The following is a 25,481-nucleotide window of genomic DNA, read 5'->3' as shown; positions in this document are numbered from 1 at the left end:
AATAATAAAATGCTTCGATGAGAGCAGCTGGATACGACCGCAGAGGTCCAACCCTGAACAGTTGGGGCGAAAATGGACACAATATTAGCGCTTGATACAGGTCTGAATTTGAATTGTAATTAAATATTTGACACATAATAGGTTTCTGACACCGAATAAATATTTTTTTTTTTTTATGATTACCTCCCTTACACAGCTTTTAAATTGTCTGTTAACCAGGAAACCCTTGTTTTTTCCCCTTTTTTGCCCCTTATTCCTAAATGGTTTGAGCCATAACCCCCCAAAGCCAATCCTAACCATCCCTTTGTGGTATGGAAACGTGTGGTATAATTTCTGAGAGATCTATACACTTAAACACAAGTTATTGTCTGGAAGTTACAAAAATGCTTATTTTTGGCACCTTTTTGGCCCCTTATTCCTTAACTGTTGGTACCATAACCCCCAAAATCAATCCCAACCTTCCTTTTGTGGTATTGAACGAGGCCAACGTCATACCAATATACGACCGCAAAAAATTTTTGCGGTCGTATAAAAACCTGCATTGTCAATTTTAATAACATTATAAGTATGCAGTATTTCTTGAAAATGTAATAATTAATCTCATATCTTTGTCCTTTGTAAAACAATCGTAATAATAAATACACACTAACATTTCTGGATTTACGATAGCCACTCGGTGCCAACAACAAAATATAACTGTAATGACTTTTCAAATAACTTGATCAATTATCGTTTGAATCTGCTGCAAAGAAAATAGTAATATAAGATTATTGCTACCCTGAAAAATTTTCCAAATACTCATTTCATAACATCTATAATATTTCGATGTTATTTCTGAGAAAGTAATATACCACTGACTTTTAACAGAACAATGTTTTTTAAGTTGACAAAATGTTTGTACGAAAAATGTTTTAGGTTTGTTCAAATACAACTGAACCTCTCAACAAATATTTCACACTTATACATAAACATGAAGCAAAAATGTAAACATCTAAATTCTTGTTATATAAAGCTAACAGAACTGATTAATGATAAAATAAAGTGATATTGATACAATAGGAATTTAACAATATTGTTTGTAGGAGTATAAATCCAATACAATGATTTTTACTTCAGTTCAAACACAAGTTGCTAAACATGAGACTTATTATAATAGTAAGTGGTCATCTGAGTTCAGTTAAACAGGAGTTTAAAAACTAACCGAGATTTTTATAATATATCAAAAATAACTAAGCTTAATATGGCGTGTGTTCAGATTATTACAAGCTGGGACTAGATATGGCCTCATTTTCAAAATTATTAAAGAGATCAAGGATTGAATATATCTATTTTACAAATTTAAAAATCGTTGGTTATTTTTTGTGACTTGTGGTCACAATTAAAACTTGAAACATTCAAGATCAAATTCAACATTTAAAATTGTCAAAATAAACAGTATCAATACCAAGTGCCCTTGAAAGATCTTGTTTTCATTAGGTTTTTATAAGAAATAGAGGTGTTATCAAATCAAACTAAAAACCAACATATATTGAAGGCATAACAATATTCTGTGTGCTAGGCATGAATGTAGAATTGTTAAATCTTCTTCTCATAATACCACATTTTCTCTTTTTTAAAACTTAGCTTACCATCAGTAATGACAAGATTTTGTTTCCAATTTTATAAAACTATAAATTATTTCAGTTGAAAAATATGCAAAAGAAAGTAGTCTACTATACTGATGTACTTTTGATAATTTAGACACTATCATATTTTACGCACAATTCATGTACAAAGAGTTTTTTCTTTTGTAAATTTTGCTGAAAATGAAGTTCCCAAGTCTGGAAAAATGAGGAAAAAAATCCTCAAACAATACCATAACAGGAGGTACTCAACTTCCACATGTCAATGATAAACATGCAATCTTTCTGGGAAATTTAAGGGATCTCAGAACCAACAGTGTAGAAACTGTAGGAGGAGTTGATATAAACACAATTAGATATCAACTTTTTTATGCCCAACCATCCACCCAACAAATGCCCACCATACGTTATCATACTATAAGCTTGTGTTGGTCTTCATCTGACCCAGCTTTGGTAGATATAGATTTTTCTTAATTTTCCTAAATTTTTTTAACACAATTAGCAAAATTAAGTGTTTCCAATCTATTAAGAAGGTAGAAGGCAGAGGTTTAGCCCACATTGCATCAGCCATTAACTCCTTTCCTAATCAAACTACTGTTATAATACAGATTCATTATCACTCATGGGATGCCATTTTTTTTGTGAATTTCGTGGGTACAGGTTAACCACAGATTTAAATGTTCAAACTAGTACCCATTTTCAATAAGCTTATATGCAAACCTACGAAATCAAATATCCATGAAAATAGTTTGCAGTGGCATACCACCAGTGTAGCATTGTAAGCATGTGCTTACAAATAATTTAATACCACATTTTTTTTTCAGTAAGAATTTTACTATAATCGTTCAACTTCTAGGGGGCTTCTGCCCCCCAAACCACCTGCTTACAATTTATTTGTCCTTAATCAACATAAATTAGTACCCATGAAAATAAACGAATCCACAGTATATGATATGTACATAAATATCTGTATCAAAAATAACTCGATATTCTGTTCTTCATTTCAACTCAGATCAATGTAAAAGTGACATTAACAAGACAAAACAGTACTGTAAATTATCAAGTGAGCTCAAGTGCTTCTACAAACAATCTACTCCTTTATAGTAAATGGTTTAATAAAATACCAATACTCAGTCAATAAAACATTCCGACAAAACAAAGGTTAATAGAACGTTCTGTTATGTCAAGTAACTCTTTTTTGAATTTGACATTGCGGAATCATATTGCATGGGAAATTATGAATTATGTATTGGGATAAATATTAAAAACTAAAATGATCGTTAAATTATCTAATGCAACTTTAATGCGATTTCAATAATTCAATAGGACTGAACAATGAGTTGTAATAATTTAGTAAAGTCTGTAAATTGAGATTTTGATAGAATTTGTATCAATAAAATATATTATCTACTAATTTTACGATGACAAACAATATTCTATGGACAAAACTCTCCTTTTCATAAGGGGATAATATAGCAATCAATATCACTGATCGCTTTATCCTTGGAAAAAATCAAACAGCTTAGTAGCGTAGAGAACTGCATGTGTTATACAAGATAAATAAATGCCCCGCCTGCATCCTTTTTGCAAAAAGTTTGTCAACTAGAATGAAATGCAGACTTAATCATCATTATAACTAATGTAACAAAAATAAACTCCAATCTGCAGGCATAACAAAAAAAAAGTCAAGACAATTGCAATTTCTATACAATTTTCTGCCAGAAAAATATTAGACAGCTAGAAAAGTACAAAATATAGAATAAGGAAATGTGGTATAATTTCCATGAGACAACTATCCAATAGAGTCAAAAAGATTTGGAATTAAAGCAACTATAGGTCAATGTATGGCCTTCAACAATGAGAAAAACTATTCCATATAGTCAGCTATAAAAGGTCTTGACAGGATTAAATGTCATCATTACAAACTAATATTCCAAAGACAGCTCCAGATCTTCAGTCATTACAGAAAAAGTCTATACATGGTTGTTATATTCCACAAAAAAACAATCAAATAGGACAAAACACATGCTGGATCTATAAGTCAACATTATTCACAAATGTACCAAACTTCAGAACCAGATCGTGATGCGTCACAAAAATAACCTTTGTACAAGTACAATTTTCATGAAATCTAACAGTCATTTTTAAAATAAAAAGCTGTTCAGCCCAACAAAACCCACACTGGATCAGTTAGTCAACAGTATACACTTATCTGCTTATGTATCAAAAATATGCTGCAGGAATAATTAAATATATCAAAGACTTTTATAAATTATGTACTTACTCCCAATCTTCAATTCTGGTAGTAATTCCTAAGACTGCTCAGAAGTTTTTCTAAAAAGACTATGTATTATATTTTCAATATATTTGATTTAACAATCTATTTTCTGCTGAACTTGTAACACCATGTTACAAACTGAGCAAAACATTCTGTATCACACACTTTTATTTGTCATATAAAAATCACAAGTCTATAAGACCTTTTAATGTTAACCTTAAATGAAGAAGTATATAGATTGATATTAAAGGCCTTTATTAGTTTTTACAACCCAGAAATTCATAAAAAACATAAAAAGTAAATAGCTCTATTTTTAATGTCAATATTTCTAAATGCGGTCATAACAAATGATTTAACAATTAATCAAATGAAATTCATACCTATATATTTAAATGTCAATATGCCAGAAGTTGTCCTGATTAAAACTTAATTGATAAAAGTCTTGGCCCATTTCAGAAATGTCTACTTTTCCTAAGGGTATGAACTGTGTATAGTCATTATACTTTAAAAAAATATCTATAAAGGATAACTCTAGCCATATTTGAAAGGAATAACTAATATTATATTTTCATAATTCCTCAGACGTCAATCCATATTGTACTGTCACAATAAACATGAAAATTTGCAACTTTAAAATCTAAGATTGATATCGGCAAGTTTTGAAATGCATTACATTTTTTTCAATTCTAATTGCTATATTATGCCTCTAAAGTGAATTTTTAGATAAACAGTAATGTCATATGTGATTGTGGCAACCATACGGGCAGTAAAAGTCAAGAATATCATCCCTATAAATACCATTGTTACAAAAAACTGCATAAGCATTGTTAATTCTCAATGCATTATTCCCATATGTAGCAAACTCAAGACGTGTTACTTTTAAGTGTTTTTCATTGAGATATGATCATGCCTTTATTTGTGATATTACAATTATTTACAAGGATAAAAACATTTCTACACCTGTTTTTCAATCCATAATGCATTGATTCAAATTCACTTTTTAATTTTCAGCTGATCTCTCTACTGATATCAATCTTTATTCTTTTCCCTTACTCTACAATTTGATCTAAACATGCTAACTTCCTTTCTATCTTTTACAATTACAGGCTTTAAAACAAATCTGACAAGCAAGACTTTATCCAAACTCCTTGTACAAGTAAGTAAACTGAACTGATCAATGAAATACCTGGATGTCTGAGTTATTGTGTCATAAGAAATTTCAGCTTGAAAGCACATTTGAGCCTACTGTTTAAAAAATTATTCAAATGATTTCAAAGATCCCTGACTTTTTGAAAGTATTGTTTCGTGTTTGAATTACATCTCATCAGCACATACAGGTTATATCACAGTGATCTTTTAGAAATTAAAAACATTCAATTGATCCCAAAACTTTATGAAAAAAACAATGCAAAAATAAATAAAACTTGCTCCAAGTACTACATACATAATCTTTTTTTGTTCATTTTAATCCCTTTCTATTATCTGTTCTGATGAACATTCATTCTATTTACTAATGATTTAAATCATCCTTCTACTTACACTACATGTAACAACTAGTTTTCTTTACTGTCCATATTAAGTTTCTAGAACAGTATCAAGTACTCTTTAAAAGGTTGTTAGTGAGACCAGATATTTACACAGGGCGATAGTGACTTCTGTCACCATGTGATAACTTTCTAGTATTACCTTCTTATGAGTGTCTTCTACACATAATTGTGACTTAATCTATAAATATTAGTACCTATAAAGATTTATAGCACCCTAGGTACTTCAGTTCATGTACTTCATTTATACTGAAAATCTGCCAAATATTGAAGGTATTTTTACAGTACTGTCCTGCCATATAAACAACTCAGTAAAAATAGATTATCTATAAGATTAATTGGAAATGACAGCAAAACAATTGTTCCAAAGGAATTGTCATTTTTCATCATGAAAGTTTGAAGAAAGCTTTCAATGATGTAAGAGGCAATGTATTGTTTATGTGTTCCTTCAAAAAAGAAACAAGCAAGGAATTCTCTTAGTCCAATATACAACCTTCACACAGAAATTTGACAATCAGATTTTACTACCTATTTATATAATGTAAGCAAGTGTGTTTCTTTTATAATGAATCAAACCAGGAATTTTGATGATTCATGTTTAAGTATTTGAAGTCCAAAAAAAACCCTTCATTCATAAATTTGACGCCCAAATTCTTTTCTATCCTTTTATAAAATGTAAAGAAGTACACTGCTTACAATTAGATGTCAAAGAAAAATGGAAATTGAGAAGGCCACATGTTCCTTTGGGGAACGAGGGGGAGAATAAGTTATCATGAATAAAAAGATGCGGAATAAACACTGACAGCAACCTTATAACAAAAGAGATGTATTTCACAGTTACCTGGCTATCTATAGAGTCAAACACAGATAGTGAAAGTACAACTGAATACAACCATACATTAAAGCCTGGGGAGTTACTGACTATCCTTTCGGGTATAACTGTGCCGACAGCACTTGCCAAATCATACCCTGTTCTAACCAGAAAACATTGAAAAACATACCCTGTTCTAAACAGAAATATTGAAAACATACCCTGTTCAAGACACGCTCAGAAAATGTATACCCTGTGTTCTAGACACGCTCAGAAATATGCACCGAGAATGATCCTGTTCTAGACCGTATAAAATAGATGCTGTTCTAGACCCGGGTTCTAGACGGTATCTTAAACAGTTAAATAAGCGATCCTGTTCTAGACAAATACTTTGTTTAAAAAAAGACCCTGTTCTTACCAGCAGGGCATGAAAAAGCGACCCTGTTCTAACCAGCAGGACATGAAAAAGGGACCCTGTTCTAACCAGCAGGGCATGAAAAAGTTTCCCTGTTTTGCGGCACACTTGTACCACTAAAAATATAGGAAGTAACCCCCCTGGGCATTAAAGACAGCTAGGCCAATATCTGAACCGATTCCAACAAATTGTCAATCAAGGCCTTAGAACAAATAACTTTAAAAAATCTCCACTATTTACATTATTTCTAAAAATTTCAAAAAGACAAATTCTAGAACTATAATAAAAATTAAAAAAATAAATGATATCAATAGGTTATAACCAAAATTTCCATGTACTTGTTAGCATTTTAGAATAAAGGTGTGTACCATTTCAAAATAATGTTTTTAAGCTTTCACTATACTTGGCAAAGTCATCTTAAATCTGTTAGAAAACTCATTTAAGTATAATCAATTAAATTTTTTGCCAAATCGAATTTTAACAAAATCACAGATCAATATTTATTTATTTTATTTATCGAACGTTTAAAATGTAAATTTCTCCTACCTTTTCACTTTCATTCAACCAAGTCATAACATCCATATCTTAAACACTAAATTGTCCTTTGAACAAATTTCTGATAAAAGTCCAAATTTTGTAAAATAACTTATTTTCCAAACATTTCAACGGAATTCCAAGTATACAACCATGTTCACTTACAAAACTTTATCTTACGAGTCTATAATTGAAAAAAAAATCACTTCGAATGCTATTTATTCCATCTGTAACTTTGAAAACAAGTACCCCTAAAACAAATTAGCCAAGAGCACACAGCTTAACTTTTGTTGATATTTAGTCCTGCATTCATATACTTATCACCTCAAGCTATTCAAGATATATTTTTATAACTTATTATAACTATTGGCATTTGGCTCAAATTACGTAGCCCATTCATCAGATACCATTTGATATCAAATAAAAAGTGGGTAGCCTTTAACATCAAATCATACCTTTAATTTTGATCGAGAGCCCATCACAAGGTTATAAATCCAGAGATATAATTAGGGGTAGACATGGTAGAGGATGGGTTGTCCAAAGTCGTCCTCACCCATCAAGGTAAAAATCACCTGTATATTGATCTATCTGATCTGGTGTGACAATTCAACCAGAAAAATATCTATTGAATTGGCTGTCAATCTGACAAACTATTAAAGTCAAGATTTTCCATGGATTAAATTCTTCATTTTAACAGTAATTTGTCAAAAAAGTAGGATTAAATATTGCAACTAAGAGTAAAGGGTAGAATTCGGATCAAGATATCTTAATTCAATGAAAACTGTAGAAAAGGTAAATGTTTGTCCCACTTATGTGAATAGTGCTTGGCATGCTTTAGAAAACGTTCATTCAAGTTGAACAAAATTATTAAAGGATGAAGTCTTTACAGAAGAGGCTTCGGTTTCGAAGAGTCTGTGGTCCAGATAAAAGCAAAATAATATTAATACATTAAAAACCACAATATTTATTTACGATCTATTCATCTGTATGATGTATGAAACCGCAAACATAAATTAACAAACAGTTTTCAATTTAATGCACAAGATGCACATCTTGAGGTTAACCTTCCTTTGGTAATGCACAAGGCCAAACTAATATTTTCAATATTTCAAAACCTAATCTAAATTGTATAATTCTTCCATTCCTTGTACCAAGATTTCAAATTAAATGTTGACAATTATTCTCCTATTTCAGTTTGTTAAATGCGAATTTACATGTATATTAATGTATCTAATGCAGAGATGACTGGATCCCTGCCAATATAAATAGACCTACCGTAGAGTGACCCTGAATAATGTCCATTAACTGTTGTATAATTTATGTCAATTTAAACAAATAATTTATAGGGTCTAATTGAGGTATATAGCAATACAGGCCAAGAATCTTCTCCAGAGAGTGTTGTCATAAATGAATTTAAATATATACCTACTATAAGGAAAATGAATGAAGGGAAATAACTCCTGATGTAGTTTTCACCTCAATGATATAGTTCATAATTATGATACATCATAAGTATTTATCTAGTCACTGCTTTCAGTGAGTTTATCAGCGGCTTGTATGCTGATAATTTCAGTTGATCTTATGTTAAACCACTAAATTATTAATAAACTAAATTAAAATCCAATAGTTCACTTTGCCATATTTTTAAATAAATGGATAGGAACTCCTATGACAGCTGCTATAATTAGCTTAAAGAGGTCTGAAATCTAGATATTGACCAATTGCAAAAACTTTCAGTTCACTAAGATCATGTAAGATCAAACTTTAGAATTTATAGTCAATTTGAATCATGTGGGATAGCGAGCTTGTTTAATGACACTGACATTGATAAGCAGCAAGTTAACAATGCAATACATGTAAAACTTATGTCCGACTTCAAACAGAAATGGAATGAAGATTTGCATAGTGACACTACTAGACGAAATGGACCAGGAGGTAACAAACTACGTACATATAGAACATTTAAACAGGATGTATATACAGAACTTTACCTAGATAAACTTATCATACCATCACACCGAAGAGCTTATTCTCAGTTTTGCTGCGGTGTTGCCCCAATACAGGTGGAGACAGGACGCTACGACAGTCTCCCTATAGATCAAAGAACTTGTTTTGTTTGTGACGATAAAATTGAAACGGAGGAGCATGTATTGACTGAATGTCCGTTGTACGGCGATCTTAGAGACGAACTGTATAAGGTTTAAAATTTTGAAAACGAAAATTTCAGTCTTTGGCCGAATTCCTTTAAACTTTCATTTATTTTAGCGAATGACAATATTAATGTGATATAAAAATGTGCCAAAACCTGCAAACTTATTTTAGAACATAGAAGACGTTTTTTATACCAATAATATATGTAAATATGTTTTATGATTTAACTTTTGTCTTATAATAGCTTTTTGAGAATGTGTAAATACTAGTTCCTTTTAAATCCGTCTCTCATAATTCTTTTTAGAATGGCATTAATATTTTTTTTAAAAGTTTACTTTTACCATGTGAAATGTGTATACTGTATTATTGATGGTGAGAAGTTAATAAATTATTATTGTATTGTATATTGTAAGATTTCAAGTTATGTTGTTGTTGATTATGGCTTGTCACTGTTGACTTTCCTTTCTTGTAATCATCTGTTTCCCCCCTTTTTGTTGACCTGTTAAGTAACTGTCCATTGGCATTTACAACTTCAAATCATATGTAAATTATCATTATCATTAATTTATTGAAACAATTAAAGTCAGATAACAATTAATTTGAATTTGACCATGGCAAACAAAAATCTAGTGTCATCACCAAATAGACCATGTTCATATAACTTACTTTTGACACCAGTGTTTATGATTTATTGACAGGTTATTGACAATGTGATAGGACATCCTGGTACTGGATCAAGTGAGAGCAACTAAAGGAATTTAAAATCAAGCTTACAATTGGTACAATTTGGGGACAAAATTAACTGTTCTATGTTTTCCACACATGATAAAATCACTAGTTCGTTTCCCCCTCAAATTGCACCGATTGTAAGCGTGAAGTTACTTTTTTTTGTCTTTCTCGACAGAGTACCAGAATGTCTTAGCACAAAGTTTGAAACCTGTCAAAAAATTATACTCTCAAGTTAAAAGTCGGTAATATGAAAACAGTCTATTACTTAATTAACAAAAATCCTAAAGAGAAAGAACAACTTATGGTGAGGTTCCCAACTTAGGACTACCAAATCAAGTTGTGGGCAGTTAAAAGACTACAGTTCTAAGCCCTAAAGAAAATGTATTTATACCAAAGATTTTGGCAAAAAACTATGTCACAACAAATAAATAACTAGATTTCTTACTTAGTATATCTTTGGGGCTCTAGTAGGGAACCCCTTAAGATCGCAAGGTCACATCAAAACAGGTCAATAAGTCACTTTAAGCAACTTTAGGAATATCCTTCTTATACATTTTCAAATGACACAGGTCCTGTAAAATGAGATGTCAGGTTGCAAGACCGCCTGCCAAACCCCACTAGGTTGCAGGTGTGATTTAACCATGTTGGAATCACATCTATCATTAAGAAAATTACTTTCCTGTTCTTAAAAGAGGACAATTTCAAAAGCTTAAGAAAAAATGTCATATAAATTTAAGTAATTTAAGATACTTTGATAGAACATAGCATCTTTGTATTGCCTTTTGAAATATATGACAATTATAAATCTTTGAATACTGCTATTATTTACATTAGTCTCTCTCAATTCAAGTGACCTTAAAAAGACATCACAAAATCAACTGTTCCTCTACATTCTATTATCAGTGTAGAAATAAGTGAAATCAGCTTCTCAAAATTCATAAATATAAACAAACCTCAAAATGAAAAATATACAAAGTGCTACTTGAAGATAAAAATACAAATTTCTGATTTATAAAAGATTTGAAATCTACTTAAAATTGATCTCATCTGGCTTACCTAATATCTCATAATTTTTCTTGGATAAAATGTACATATTAACTGTCCCACATTTTGAATAAATTCCAAATACATCAATATTAAACATAAGAAATCTAGATTTTTAAATACAAAATATTCATGCCAGAACTTTTATTTAAATATGGATTTGTAGGTTTGTATAAATGAAGAAAGGTAAATAAGAGAATATGATAACGAGAATACCATAGATTCTACGACTGATCCAAGTAAATCTTGGTAGGATAACTTAATACAACATGACCTATCCTCATATCTATTAAGTAGCTTTGTCAAAACTTTGATATCTTTTTTGTATAAAATAATAAATAAAAGGAAATGTGAGGTATATATCAATGAGACCAAAACCAAAAGACACAAAAAAACATAAGATATCTAAATAATTAATAAAAGGAAATGTGAGGTATATATCAATGAGACCAAAACTAAAAGACACAAAAAAACATAAGATATCTAAATAATTAATAAAAGGAAGTGTGAGGTATATATCAATGAGACCAAAACTAAAAGACACAAAAAAACATAAGATATCTAAATAATTAATAAAAGGAAGTGTGAGGTATATATCAATGAGACCAAAACTAAAAGACACAAAAAAACATAAGATATCTAAATAATTAATAAAAGGAAGTGTGAGGTATATATCAATGAGACCAAAACTAAAAGACACAAAAAAACATAAGATATCTAGGGGTCAACAAAAGACAGGTGTCTATACAACAGGTCAAGCTCTAGATGATTCTGATTCTTAAAAGTACATCATCAAGAACAAAAATGACAAAAAAAATGAACAAAAGGAAATATAGCCAAAGAAAAGTTGTAGAAAGAAGTTACACTCATTGTCATGCTAGGCATACCCTACTCCTACTTGAAATTCCAAGTAGCTGAAGAAGGTGTCGGACTGATCTAAAAAATGTTCACACTTTTTAAATCATTACAGTAAGGCTAATAATGACAAAATGCGAGATTATTCTCTTAACTGATCCTGAGAAAAATGGGAAGAATTTTTTGTTTTCTTTCAACATATTGAAAAATTCAAAGTATCATTTTAAAACAGGAAGAAGCTGTCTGCTAGATTTAAATAGTTGTCCCTTGTTAAAACATATCAATATAAACTATTACCGAAATATTTGTTGGACAGTCACACAAATAGATAGATGGACACTGAATGTGATTGCAAGATAGCCCCTTTGGAGTAGGGCTATTATTATTTAAACTCCCAACTTTCATAATAAGCTATAAAGTATAAATCACTATTGTACACTAGACACTTAACATTAATAATTTTGAAAATTTGCATTTCTGATTAAATTATATTTTAGGCTGGTCTTGTAATCAGATTTTGATACTTAAATTTTGTACTGCATTAACTTAACAAAAAATCTTAAATTAAAGAACAGTGTCAACACCAGGTGTCAGAAAGGTATTCACACATCTTTAGTACAAGATGGGAAATATATTTTAACAACTATTAAGTCTACATATATTTTCTGATTTTTACTGTATATACAATAACATTCATTCAAAACGATGCTTACCGAATATACAGTCCACATATTGAATATCAAAGCATAAAAATCCTTCAACTTAATACATCCATTTATATAGTTAATGATTACAATGTTACAATAAGTATATAAATCAATGACTAATTACAGTAACAATGAATAGATATGGTTAAATTAAGTAGGATATAGATTGGAGACAAAGATTTTACAAAAATTGTATTGTCATGTTTTTAAACGTGCTGCTTTGTTTTGTCAAACAAGGAAATTGGTCATTACCCTAATGCGATGTTGATTTAAGTGGAAGCTAAATTCTAAATCACAAATTTGGATCAGTACCTTGCAGAAGCCAAGTAGGTGCCACAACTTTAAGGATATGCCTTAAATGTAAAATTGTTGAGGTTCTTAACATTTTTGTTATACTGATTTATATGGGAAGTCAATGTTACATAAAACCCCTGGTTATTGTCTTTAATCATACACTTTTGATAAATACGCACCTTCTGACCTTTATAAAGAAAAACATAGAACTGTTCAAAAAGAAATATTTGAATCACACAACCGTTCTGGAAGATTTGTGTTTTCAAAGACTTGCTATTTCAATCTATGTTACGCATGTGACACAAATAAAAAGACAGAAAATTTGCTCAGCATAATAACAAAAGGTTGGCATTCCATAATGGACAGCAGTCAAAGTCATTATAAATCAGAAAATGATTTGTGTTATCATAACCTTGAAGAGAACTGAATATGATAGTATTCCATTTGTTTTCAACTGGCTGATTGATGCTTCTTTTTAAAATTATATCCACTAGTCTTCAAGGCTATAATATGCATTTCCTGAGAAACTAGTCAAATTACCACCATAAAACATACTAAAATATACATTTTTTACGAAGTAATATTTTTTTTATTTTTTGCCTTTATTTTTCAGAATTTGATCCTACCTGAAATTTTAAACTAGATGTCAGTAATCACAATCTCATAGAACACATGCACTGATACACATTTTATATAGACCATTAGTTTAAACATTACCACTGTAGGTAAAACAAACCTTATACAAATTTACACTTTCAATAGACTCCTTATCATCAAAGTATGTCTCACCTGATTACAAATCATTTACACCTGGGATAGGGGACAGGTATAGCTTGTAAAACCCCCAACGTAGAAATACCAGAAAATGTACTTTTAATTGCACATTTATTCTATTTGTGACAAGAATTATTCCTAGTAAAAACTGCAGAAACTGAGAGATGAAAACAAAAGAGGAGGAGGTCTACGAACTAAAGGGCATAAAAATACAAACCTACTATGTCAATATTTTTGTAAATTTTGATAAGCCACTTTGTTTCACTATTGGCAGATCAATGAGTTTGATTGGACAGCTATTGATTTATAAATGAGATTGATTACAACAGAGCATAGGTTTATCAGAGAGATTTTGGGATTGTCATTGATAAGTGTCACAAAAATATTTGGTACCCAGGTTTGACCAGGGCTTATAAACTTTGGTAATACTTAACATGTATGATTCAAATGTGAAGGGGATTATTTTATGGATTTTTTCACAACTTTTTCACAAGACAAGAATTTCATAATATTGTATCAGGATTTTGATAAAAATTCATGAATACATTAACATTCTTCTTATTATTACTATGACAAAATAACACTATATAATTCTGACACACAGCATAGAATTAAAATACTTGCCTGTAAAATATATACATTGAACCAACAAACATTCAAACTTTTGTAACAGGTCCCACATTTGGAGCAGGATCTGCTTATTTCTTTGAGCACTTTATATCCCCCTGTTTTTTTGGTTGGGTTTGTGTTGTTCAGTCTTTAGTTTTCTCTATATACAAAATGTAGTGTTCTGTGAACTGTTGTTGCTCTTTTTTCTTGTTATTCTTTTTTGCCATGGTATAGTCGGTTATTTTTCAAATGTGTATATTTATCAAATCTCTGGAGTTGGATTTCTCTTTTTTGTAATGTTGGATTTCTCTATTTTGTAATGTTGGGTTTTTTTTTTGTAACTGAATAAGACAATTATTTGTAAAGAGGTTCATAATGAATGCAACAAAACCTTAAGACACAAATGAAAAATTAATAAAAATTTGAGAAGTTTATACTAAAATTTCTTAAATCATGTATATAGCAAACAATATATTTGGTACTCAAATGTACTGTTCGTCTAAGAATTTTTTTATTAGAGGCTAATCCCAGAAAATCATTAATTTACAATTATTCTAAAAAAGATCAATCATCAGTCAAATGACATATCAGTACAAACAATACCAGTTATTGTCTGTCAGATAACAAGTCTATATAATATTTCCTATTGATTTTCCATCTATCACATACCAGAAACATCTCGTTAAGGTAACCACAAAGGTAACCGTCATACCTGAGTGTTAAGGTAAAGGACAGAATCTACTAATACTTATGTTTGTCCTCTAAGCTCACCTGTAATACTCAGCTCAAGTTCAACAAGCTCTTCACCAAATCTTCATCGATTTCTCCACAGTGAAGGTCCTCGTCAATCAACAAATTATACATTGTGTTCGTTCTCTACATTTATATGCCACTTTCGATCAATCCAACACTCAGGTTTGTTTGAATGTCGGAGGTCTGTTTGGTGACGATTGAGCTATGAGATTTTCATAAAAAAAAACTTTGCTGAAAGAGACTATTTAATACTTAAAATTTTTACAATAAATTCCATATATTTTTCTTATTACACAAAAGTTTGTCAAACTGCTAGCATTACCTGAATAAGCATCATTTCGGGGCCTTTTATAGCTGACTATACAGTATGGGCTTTGCTCATTGTTGAAGGCCGTACAGTGACCTATAGTTGTTAATTTCTGTGTCATTTGGTTTCTTGTGGAGAGTTGTCTCATTGGCAATCATACCAAATCTTCTTATTTTATTATTTATCATGTATATGATGTTAACTACTAGCAAATGTCTATCCAACTACTATAACGGATTCAATTTTTTTCATGGGTACCAATTTCAGTGGCATGAGAAAAAATTATATTTTTATTGATTCTTGATTTCATGGTTTTAACAAATTTTAAACAAGACTGCTTACAAATCTGTAGAAAACTTGTATTTTGTACTATGTTTTAGAGATGTGTAAATCAATACATATTCCATGAGATTTCTCTTCGTTGGAATTGTTCACAAGAACAAAGCATTCTTGAAAATGCAAACTATTTCATTTTAAAGATTTGTAGAATTTAGCTTTGATAAATATCTATGAGAATTATTTATGTACTGTCATCAATGATGCAACATTTTGACATAAAACAATTTCAATGATTGCAGTAGTGCAACAACAGAAATTGGATATGTTTCATGTACCTTTGTCATTTAAATATTGTATTAAATTTTAAAGTAAAGTATCTATTTCTGTTTACCTGTAATTACGTGGATTTGTTTTAACTTGTTCAAGTTCCTTTTTAAAAAATCTTTACTGTATATCATCTTTCAATACACACTGGATTAGGTGGGATCACTGAAAAGAAATCAAACATGATTAAAAATTCCACTTTATATTTTAAGCATGAATTGCAATTTTGGCTCTTTCAATCGAAAAGACCGTGTATGCCAGTGACAGTGAGTATCAAAATTCATGGTCATTTGAATAACCATGAAATTATCAAAAACTTGTGCCCAATGAATTGCCGTGGTCAGCACTTAAATTCTATCTAAAAGTATAAGTTTATAGTAATTTTACTTAATTTTTCATAAACAATCAATATATAAATTCCAAATTTGTTAAAATTTCATTGAACTTATCAATCACTTAAGACACAATATTAAATATATATATATCCAACACTTATAAATAATAGTGAAACATTCAAATAGTTATCAGACAATACAAAGATACCTCATTGATGCATTGGCACCTCCCCCCCCCCCCCCCCCCCCCATACTATTTGATATGAGTGTTAATGTAACTTAGAGGACTTAAATAACAGAAAGATAATATGCACAAATTAACATGTAATAAAGCATTCATTTTAACCAATTTACTATTAAAACTGTAAACAACAGCTTTTCAGCACACAAAATTGTGAAATGTAATTGGTGAAAATGTTACTCAAACACTAATCCTTTACTTAGTAACTCTGGTAATATATTGTTAATACATGTCTAATTCAAACTTGTTATTTTACATAGTTAAGGATACAAACTGTTAATAAAGGTATTAGACAAACACGGTAAAAGTCACTCGATGGTTAATTATATTTACATAACACTGTCCATTTATTGGTGTTTTTATTTATGATGAACTAACAGAGAGGCACTCCATAGTATCTGGACACTTATCTCCCAGTTATTTCCGTCACAATAGGGAGAAAGGATTAGCCATTCAATTCATTTCTTACATCTTTGTGTGAACGGGGATTTGGAAGTTGAATTTATCTTGTTCTCAATGTGATAAAAGTAAATAAGTTTGTTTATTGAGGTTAAATATGTGGAATTTAATCAAGCAGAAAGTTTCTTTAATTTCCCTGTTTAATTTTTAGAAAATGTTTCTTCACGTAACCATGATAGCCAGTGGACAGTACTGTAAATTACTTTTGAATAACACTTGTTTGAAATGCAATTTTCTGACTGCTATCATCAGGTAATATTCAAGAAGTCTTAAAGTGAACGTATCACTCAATTTTGCATAATCTAAGCAAAAATAGTGAACAAACAGCAGACAGACTAAATTATTTACCCCTCTCCATAAAATGCATGATATAGTTGAATATTAAAAGGTATTCATTTTCTTAAATTAATCATATTTTTCTGGAATTTCCATTTCAGCTGCCAGTAATTTTTACTTGTCAATCACTTTTATAAATCTTCCACTGTAACGAATTGTTACTCAGAAATTAAACTATAATTTTGTAATTTTTTCCAACCCAAAGTTTATGTCTTGATTAAAATGTGTAATGAAATGCCTCTCATCTGCTATGACCATGACTTATTCCTCAACTTAATAAATGCAATACATTTTATGAGAAGGAATATGTGGAAAAGTGACAAACATTCAATGAAATTGCACCATAAAAAATCACTTCAATATTGCTTGAGATCAAAAACTAACATTTTAACTTTCTACCCCCACTAACGAAATGAAAAGTTTAAAAAGTCAACACAATCAAACTTTTACAACCCAATTTGGTTTCATATTGACTCATAACAGATAAGATATGCCTTATAAATAAGTCAGTAAATTTTGTGTTCATCCTCTATACTGATAAAGTTGACAGATATAAATAGTTAAATATGACTTTATAAGATGCTAAGAAGTATATAAACAGTCCTACTTCTGAAATCTGGAAGGAAGGATTATAAATTAAGTGTGAATTGGGCTATTAAGAAGTTATATATTACATAAATTCAAAATAAAAGCAATTTCCAGAGAAATAAGAAACTTTAACATGCTACTAGTAGGAAACTACCGATACATACAGGATGTTAAACTTATCTAGATCTTTGTACAAAATTGTCAGAACCCCGGTCTATAGAAGTAGTGAACCTTTAGGTTTTGTTCAATGGACTAGTGTAGTATCAACAATTTTCAAGGTAACCAGATATGATCTTGGATGCAAGTTGTTGTAACATGCTATATGTGTCATTCATTAGTATTGATTTCAAAGTCTACAATAAAATGTATGACTTGAATATCTTTTCCATATATGCATCAGCTGATCGTAACCATCAAGATATGACTTTGGGTCAGGATAATATGGCATCCTTCAGTTATCACCAATAATTGTTGCAAATATTATTGGGATTCAATCATGCACTTCAAAGTTTTTTGACAGACACAAGATATAAGGGAGCGAATGACACACATGCAAATCATTCCTTACATCCAACCCCAAATTTAGAAGCAGGGGCTATAATAGAGAAATGAAACAGTTGCAGTTATAGGTCATTCTTATATCTAATTTATGTCACAGTAACCAGAACATGAATCTTAAAACATATATAATAACTGCCATCAACCATGCATACAATATAGGTTACAGTGACTTCATTATGTCCACAGACAAAACATCTTTTTAGAAGTTAAACAAGAATGTGTCCATAATGCACGGTTTCCCCACTCAAACTCAATCCAGCAATATTTAATACACAGACATGACAAAATAAAATGCTTCGCTGAGCGCAGCCTGATACGACCGCAGTGGTCAAATCCTGAACAGTTGGGGCAAATTTGGACACAATATTCAAGCTTGATACTATCTGAATTTGGATTGTGATTTTTGACATAATATAGGTTTCTGACACAAAATAAATGTGGTCAAAGATCTTACAAATACTGTGCAATTGAAGATTTCTTCTTGAAACTTTTCAAAAATTTGAAATTTGGAAAATTTTGAAAAAAAAATATGAACCCTTTTAAAAAAAATTGGAAATCCCCCCTTCCCCCCCCCCCCCCCCAATTTTTGAATCCCCTTTTTAGAATTAACCATCAAACTCAATTGCAGTCTTTCCTTTGTAGTATGGAACCTTGTAGTACAATTTTAGAGAGATCCATACACTTTATCACAAGTTACTGTCTGGAAACTAGAAAAATGTTTTTTTTTAACCATAAAAGCCTAAAAATAATAAAATATTTGCGGTCGTATAAAAAACAGAGAATGATACAACTACTGTAGTCACATTTTATTTTAATAAAGTTATGGGAGTGGTCAATAGTTGTCTTATGACATTTCTTAATATTTTTTGTTATCTAAAAAATTTGCTGCTGATGGTAGATTTTTGAAACTTTTTTTTTAATATGACCTTTTTAGACTTGAGCCTGACATAGTTAAAGAAGCCTCTCGATTGTTGAAGACTAAATGTTGCCTTCCAGATGTCTTTTTGTTATTTATATTGTTGGGTTTCAAACTCATTGATGTTAACATCACATCTCCTTTTATTCATAATTTCTGGTAGCCTGTGACAATTTAGGATACAATATCATCTTTTCTTTAATTTTGAACAGAACAAAAACTGTCATTACTTATCCCTAATGAAACCGTTTTTTTCAATTAAGATTTGCTGCCTCATCAGCTCCAATGAATAGTGATATTCTTCAAATTTCAAATGAAACTTGGAAATATTAAGTAGCTTGCAACATATGGTTGATAAAAACTCCACATGAAATAATTAATAAATCATGTGGTCGTATAAAAGGACAGTTTTTTTTAATTTCTTATGCTCTGAAAATTCAACCAATATTTCATAATTAACTGTTTATTAAAAAGCAAGACCTCCTGGTTTGTGTCAAGATATTATAAATATAACCAGATTATAATTAAGTTTTCTTTGATCTTAAAATGCAGGAAACTTTGAAAAATCTAAGCTATTATTAAGTCAAATCATTTCTGTAAACTGTTCAAAAGAGGTCACTATTTTATGCAAAAAAAATTTACCTGCTTTATTGATTAGTTGCATGTAAAACGGAAATTACCACAGCAAAAATCAATTAAATTTGAAAGGTAATGAAATAAATTATTAATCTTAATGACTTATACACTTAAACTAAATTTTTAATAACAAATTCAATTACATGTCAAACTAAATATTTCTAAATTAAAAATACTTATTCAATGTGTATTAATTATGTGTAAAAGACTTCCCATGACAGCATTCTACCCAAGAAAAGAATCAAATGAATGTTAAAGATAAATGAAATTTTATAAATAATCTAGAACTTGTACATAAAGGGAAACAACTCCATAACTAAAAAATTGTGATTTTGTTGTTATATTCAAAATGTCTGATATTGGATAAATTGGAAGTCAAGAAAAGTTTTTAAAATTTCACGAATTATTTAAAGAAGAGAGAAATTAAATGCATATAATAAAGGTATCTGCTCAACAAAATTACGACTGATTCTCATTGCTAGGAGTTAGAATATACAAATTTCTGTATATCAACATATGACTTCATTCCATTTCAACATTTGGTCTCAATGCCATTAATATTTTGACCATGTAAGGTTATAATGTGGAGTTTGTACTCATACCCTGGGTCCTTATCTCCCATGTAAAGACAATCTCTTTCCAGAATTTTGTAATAGACTGTGGTTTGATCTTTTTTTTTAATTCTATTATTCCTTGTATACATAAATAAGTTCACTTTGTAAGATAGACAATGAGACAGCGACCCCCCCCCCCCCCCCCCCAAAAAAAAATAAATAAAAAAATAAGTAAGATGCAGTTCAAGTTTAGCATTATTATTTATTCTTATGAATACTTTATTTTAGATATTTTCCTTATAAGTATAAATATAAAAGGGGGTGTGATGTAAATATCTTTGAGACAGCAACCTAACTTCACAAAAAACCCAAACTACATCAAGAGGTCAACATGCAGTTTTCAACAACAGACAGGTGTTTATACAATATATATTTATACAGCATGCACTACGACTGCTAATAAAATTGATTAATAATTATCAATGAACTATCTTCTATTGTTTGTTAGCAAACAACACTGATAGTTACATAAACTTTGACCATATCAAAGATAATATATCATATCAATCACCTCCAAGTACTAAGTTACTTCATAAGTATTGATGCTCTTTCTGTAAGTTAGTCATGTTGTAAGTGGAAGTTTTTGTTTTGAAGCATTCTAGGTTTTAGCAATGGAAAATCTGAAGAATTGTGAACTTTGTGAACTGGAGCTTGTAATTAAGTGGAAATGCATTGAGTGTAATATGAAAATGTGTCAAAATTGCCAAGAAAAGGTTCATCCAAAATTTACCAAGGAGCATACATTAATAGACATTAAAGACTTTTTAAAGCATCAAACAGATCAGGAACAAAACACAGACATGACTAAGATCACATGTGTCAAACATTTAGGACAATGTTGTTCATTTTGTGTCATATGTGATGAACTTGTTTGTCAAAGTTGTATATCTCGATTTCATAAGAACCATGACATGACAGGAATATCTGAAGCTTTTCATGAAAAAATTAAAATTCTCAAAACAAAAGAAAATAATATAAATCAGAAAATGTGTGAATTAATTGCTCATGAGAAAAGGCTGGACACATTTAACCCTTCAATCTACGACAAAGTGAAAGAAGAAATATTAGATAGAGATAAAGAATTAAAAGAAAAAATAAGTGAGAACACAAAAAAGCTTCTAGAGAAACTAGAAACAAAGAAGAACAAATATACTCAAACATTCGAGGAAGAAAAGAAGATAACTCAAAGTGGTGTAACTTTTCTCAAGCAGGAGTTGGATGGGACAAATGCTTTGTTAAAATTCAATAACCTCAATAAGGTGTTTAATGTAAAAGAAAGTGGACTCAACCAAATACTAGAAAATCTAGAAAAGCCAAAAACAGTAGTTACGGTACCAAAACTATGTCCCTTGGAAAGTTTTTCTAATTCTTTGCTTTATGGATTTTTGATGGATGTTTCTGTTTCTCTGACATTTGAAACCAAGGCCGATTTTAACATTCCTTTTCAGTGGGAAACTGACTCTCCATTTATTAATTTTGTGAGCTGTAATGATGACTCATTGTGGATTAATGATACAGAAGCAGATACGCTAACAAAAGTTCTGCTGTTAGAAGATAAAATTATTAAATTACCATCTATAAAAATGAGTTATTATGCAATGGCTGTAACGCCTTCTGGGAGTCTCCTTTTGTCTTGTCAACTCTCTAAACTGCTTGAATTACCTAAAGAAGTGATAGAAATCAAAGAAAGTTGCTATGACATTTCCCCTCTCATTACCAAAACCATACATGTCACTAAAAACAACAAAGTCATGATTACAGGTGCAGAAGATATTGATCGATCTTATGAAAGACCGCGGAAAATTATAGTAATGGATTCAAAAGGAAAATATGAAATGGAATATGAATATGACAATAATAAAAAACAATTATTTACATTGCCTGACATTATAGTTACTACTAGTGAAAATAATGTTGGCGTTGTTGATATGGAGCTAGGGCGTGAAAAGGGCCGTGTTGTTGTGCTAGATGAGGGTGGTAGGGTTCTTAATATTTATACAGGCCATAATGAGTTAAACAAGCAAGGTTATTTTGACCCACTTGGTCTAGTTGTTACAAGCTGTGACAATTTTATAGTTGCTGACTCCTCAATATTACATATATTAGATAAAGAAGGTCAGATCATATCATTTTTTGATACCACAAATTGGGGCGTGTTCACTATAATGTATGGCATGCAAATTAGTGATGAAGATCAACTTTTTATAAGTTGCTTTGAACTTTTCACACTAAAAAATAAACTTTATAAAATAGAATGTGACATTGTAAAATCCACTTCCGATAATCAGTAAAAATAATAAATCAAATTACCATGTAAACAGTATTATTGCTATTTTCTTAACTTTTCTTTATTTTCTTTGTGTATGATAATTTTCCATTTCATGCTACTCAAGTCATCCAGGATTTTCTTAGTTGAGAAGAATGAAAATGTATAAGGTAGAATAGTGATACACAGATTATTGATGGTCTTTTAAACTCTTAACATGTTTCTCATTTTTAAAAACCATCGATAATCTTGAAGGCAATATAGCATTCATTTTAAAAGTGTAGTAAAACAAGCATTCTGAGTGTATTGCATGGCAATACATTGTCCCCTACCGGTTAAAAATTAATTGTACTGGAACAAAATGCTAACTTAATCTGTAATTTGAAATATTTTCTATATTAAAAAAAAATGAGTTACATATCTCCTGATGCAAATATTTAGTTTCACTAAAGGAGTTGTATCAACAAGATTAATAGACAGATCAACAGAAAAATTATCTGAACGAAACAAAATTTTAACTTGATCAATAACTTGTCATGGTTAAACTATACAACAAATATCACATCAACATCTTCAAGCATGACGAACAAAAGTGTGGAAAACTGATTATTTGCATAAATTTTCGAAGTCAGAGGACCATAACTCTGCAAAAAAATCAACTGAACCTAACAAAATTCAAACTTGATCTGTAAGTTGTCATGTTTAAACTAAATAACAAATATCAAATCAATATCTTCAAGCATGACGGGAAAAAATCTGAAAACTGATGACTTGCATGAATTTTCTAAGTCTGTAAGGACCATAACTCTGCACAAAATGATCAAACTGAAACAAAATTCAAACTTGATTTGTAACTGGTCATGATAAAACTATATACAATATCGAATCAACATCTTCAAACAAGAAGAAACTAGAGGCTCTAAAGATCATGTGTCGCTCACCAGCATCTTCGACAATGGCCACCTTTTTGTAAAAATCATCATGAAAGGGCAACAACTCTATAAAGAGTTAACTGACAATTTCAGTCCTGTTGTATTTGTAGGTCTTGTAATGCTGATCACTTTTAGCTATAAGGTTTCTGTCTATCTATTACAGTTTTTATGATATTAGACAAAAACACAAAAAAATTGGTAAAAATTGTCATTAAATGGAATAACTCCAATAAGGAGTCCTCCGATGATTTCAGCCATGTTTGACTTATTTGTAGATCTTGTCTTAATGATCCCTTTTCCTAATTCATGATTCTTTCTATCTATTATAAAAATTGGTAAAATTTGACATTCAAGAGCAATAGCTCCTATTAGAAGTCAACTGTCAGTTTTGACATAAATAGACAGCAGGTAGATCTCAACATTCTGAACATTTCTGCTACTGTCCGATTTTCTCTTTTCATAGCAGTTACCAAGATAATAGACAAAACTTCTATTTTACCCCTTTTTTGTATTTTCAGCCATATCGGCCATGTTGGTTGGCAGGCGGGGTCATTGGACACACTTTTAAAACTAGATACCCTAATGTAATGATGGTTGTTGTCAAGTTTGTTTAAATTTTGCTCAGTAGTTTTAGAGGAGATTTTTGTAAAAATTAAAGACAACAGACGACTGACGACAGACGCCAAGTGATGAGAAAAGCTTACTTAGCCTTTCGGCCAGGTGAGCTTAAAAATTGTGGAAAAGTGATTTGCTGGACAGACAGACAGACAGACAGACGGATGGAGTGCAAACCTAAAGTCCCTTTGGTTTTGTGGGCAGCGAACTAATAAAAGAAAACGGTAATGATAAAAGCTCATACAGCCTTCTAGGTCATATAAATTTGTGAAATAAATAATAATTGAAGAAGATTTGACATAGTACCACAAGTAACTTTTTTCTTAACATTTTTGTAAACCTTTCTTAAATTGTCCATTTATGATGAAGGTAAATCCAGAAAAGTGCTTTGGACGCATGAAATTTATATAGTGCTGTTTTAATTTTTTACAACAGATCAGTCTATTTAACTACTGTATTTTATCAACAAAATTTTTTATGTGTCTGGGATGTTTTGTAGTCAGGGTATATAATTGCTGAAATGTCTTACTCATGTTAATGACTAAATGGATACCAATAGCCTTGATGCCGTTAGCTGTTTAAAAAGCTTTCTAGTCTGGTCATCTATACATATAGATCAATGGTTTCAGTAGGTTATGATGAACAGGAATTTGTATCCATAGGTCAACATGCCCTGCTAGCACTATATTCCTATGTTAAGTGTACTGTGAAATTGGGGTCAAAACCATAATAAGCATACAATCTAAAAAGTTCCCAATGAACATGTATACCAAGTTTTCAGTTTATGAACTCTTCGTTTTTCATCTCTTAAATTTTCTTTGTCATTTTGAAATTTTGATGTAATTTTGTGGAATATGTACTGTATTCTACATTTTGTAATTGATGTTCATGTCAGATACGTGGTAGTCTCTAATAACCACAACTTTAGTTAAACTATCTTCACCAAAAACTT

The 25,481-nt window shown here is 30.5% G+C and overlaps 2 protein-coding genes across 15 annotated transcripts in view; one reads left to right on the top strand and one right to left on the bottom strand.

Annotated features, from left to right (window-relative positions):
• LOC127712359 (myosin-4-like) overlaps positions 1 to 15,195 on the bottom strand; it is a 127,069-nt gene extending 111,874 nt beyond the window's left edge. For 6 of the 14 annotated variants that reach the window (XM_052218741.1, XM_052218737.1, XM_052218745.1 and 3 more), the window contains exon 1: positions 7,217 to 7,534. In XM_052218741.1, the coding sequence (XP_052074701.1) occupies positions 7,217 to 7,252 (36 nt within the window). In that variant the 5' untranslated portion in view covers positions 7,253 to 7,534. Of the gene's footprint in view, positions 1 to 7,216; positions 7,537 to 7,659; positions 7,733 to 12,696; positions 12,799 to 15,138 lie in introns of those variants that run through there. The other 8 variants (XM_052218730.1, XM_052218743.1, XM_052218739.1 and 5 more) reach the window with 5 other exon arrangements.
• A 6,507-nt stretch (positions 15,196 to 21,702) lies between these two features.
• Positions 21,703 to 23,007, top strand: LOC127711903 (uncharacterized). The gene has a single exon (XM_052218057.1). It carries the CDS (start codon positions 21,703 to 21,705, stop codon positions 23,005 to 23,007), a length of 1,305 nt encoding a protein of 434 aa, XP_052074017.1.
• The last annotated feature ends 2,474 nt before the right edge of the window (positions 23,008 to 25,481 follow it).

The sequence above is a fragment of the Mytilus californianus genome, unplaced genomic scaffold, assembly GCF_021869535.1.
Source record: "Mytilus californianus isolate M0D057914Y unplaced genomic scaffold, xbMytCali1.0.p SCAF_8, whole genome shotgun sequence".
Lineage (NCBI taxonomy): Eukaryota > Metazoa > Mollusca > Bivalvia > Mytilida > Mytilidae > Mytilus > Mytilus californianus.
Note: the sequence above shows the minus strand (reverse complement) of the source record. Positions and strands in the feature narration are given on the sequence as shown.

Excerpts from the sequence above, each read along its gene's own strand:
- LOC127711903 (XM_052218057.1), top strand. The coding sequence starts at position 21,703 with ATGTGTGAATTAATTGCTCATGAGAAAAGGCTGGACACATTTAACCCT.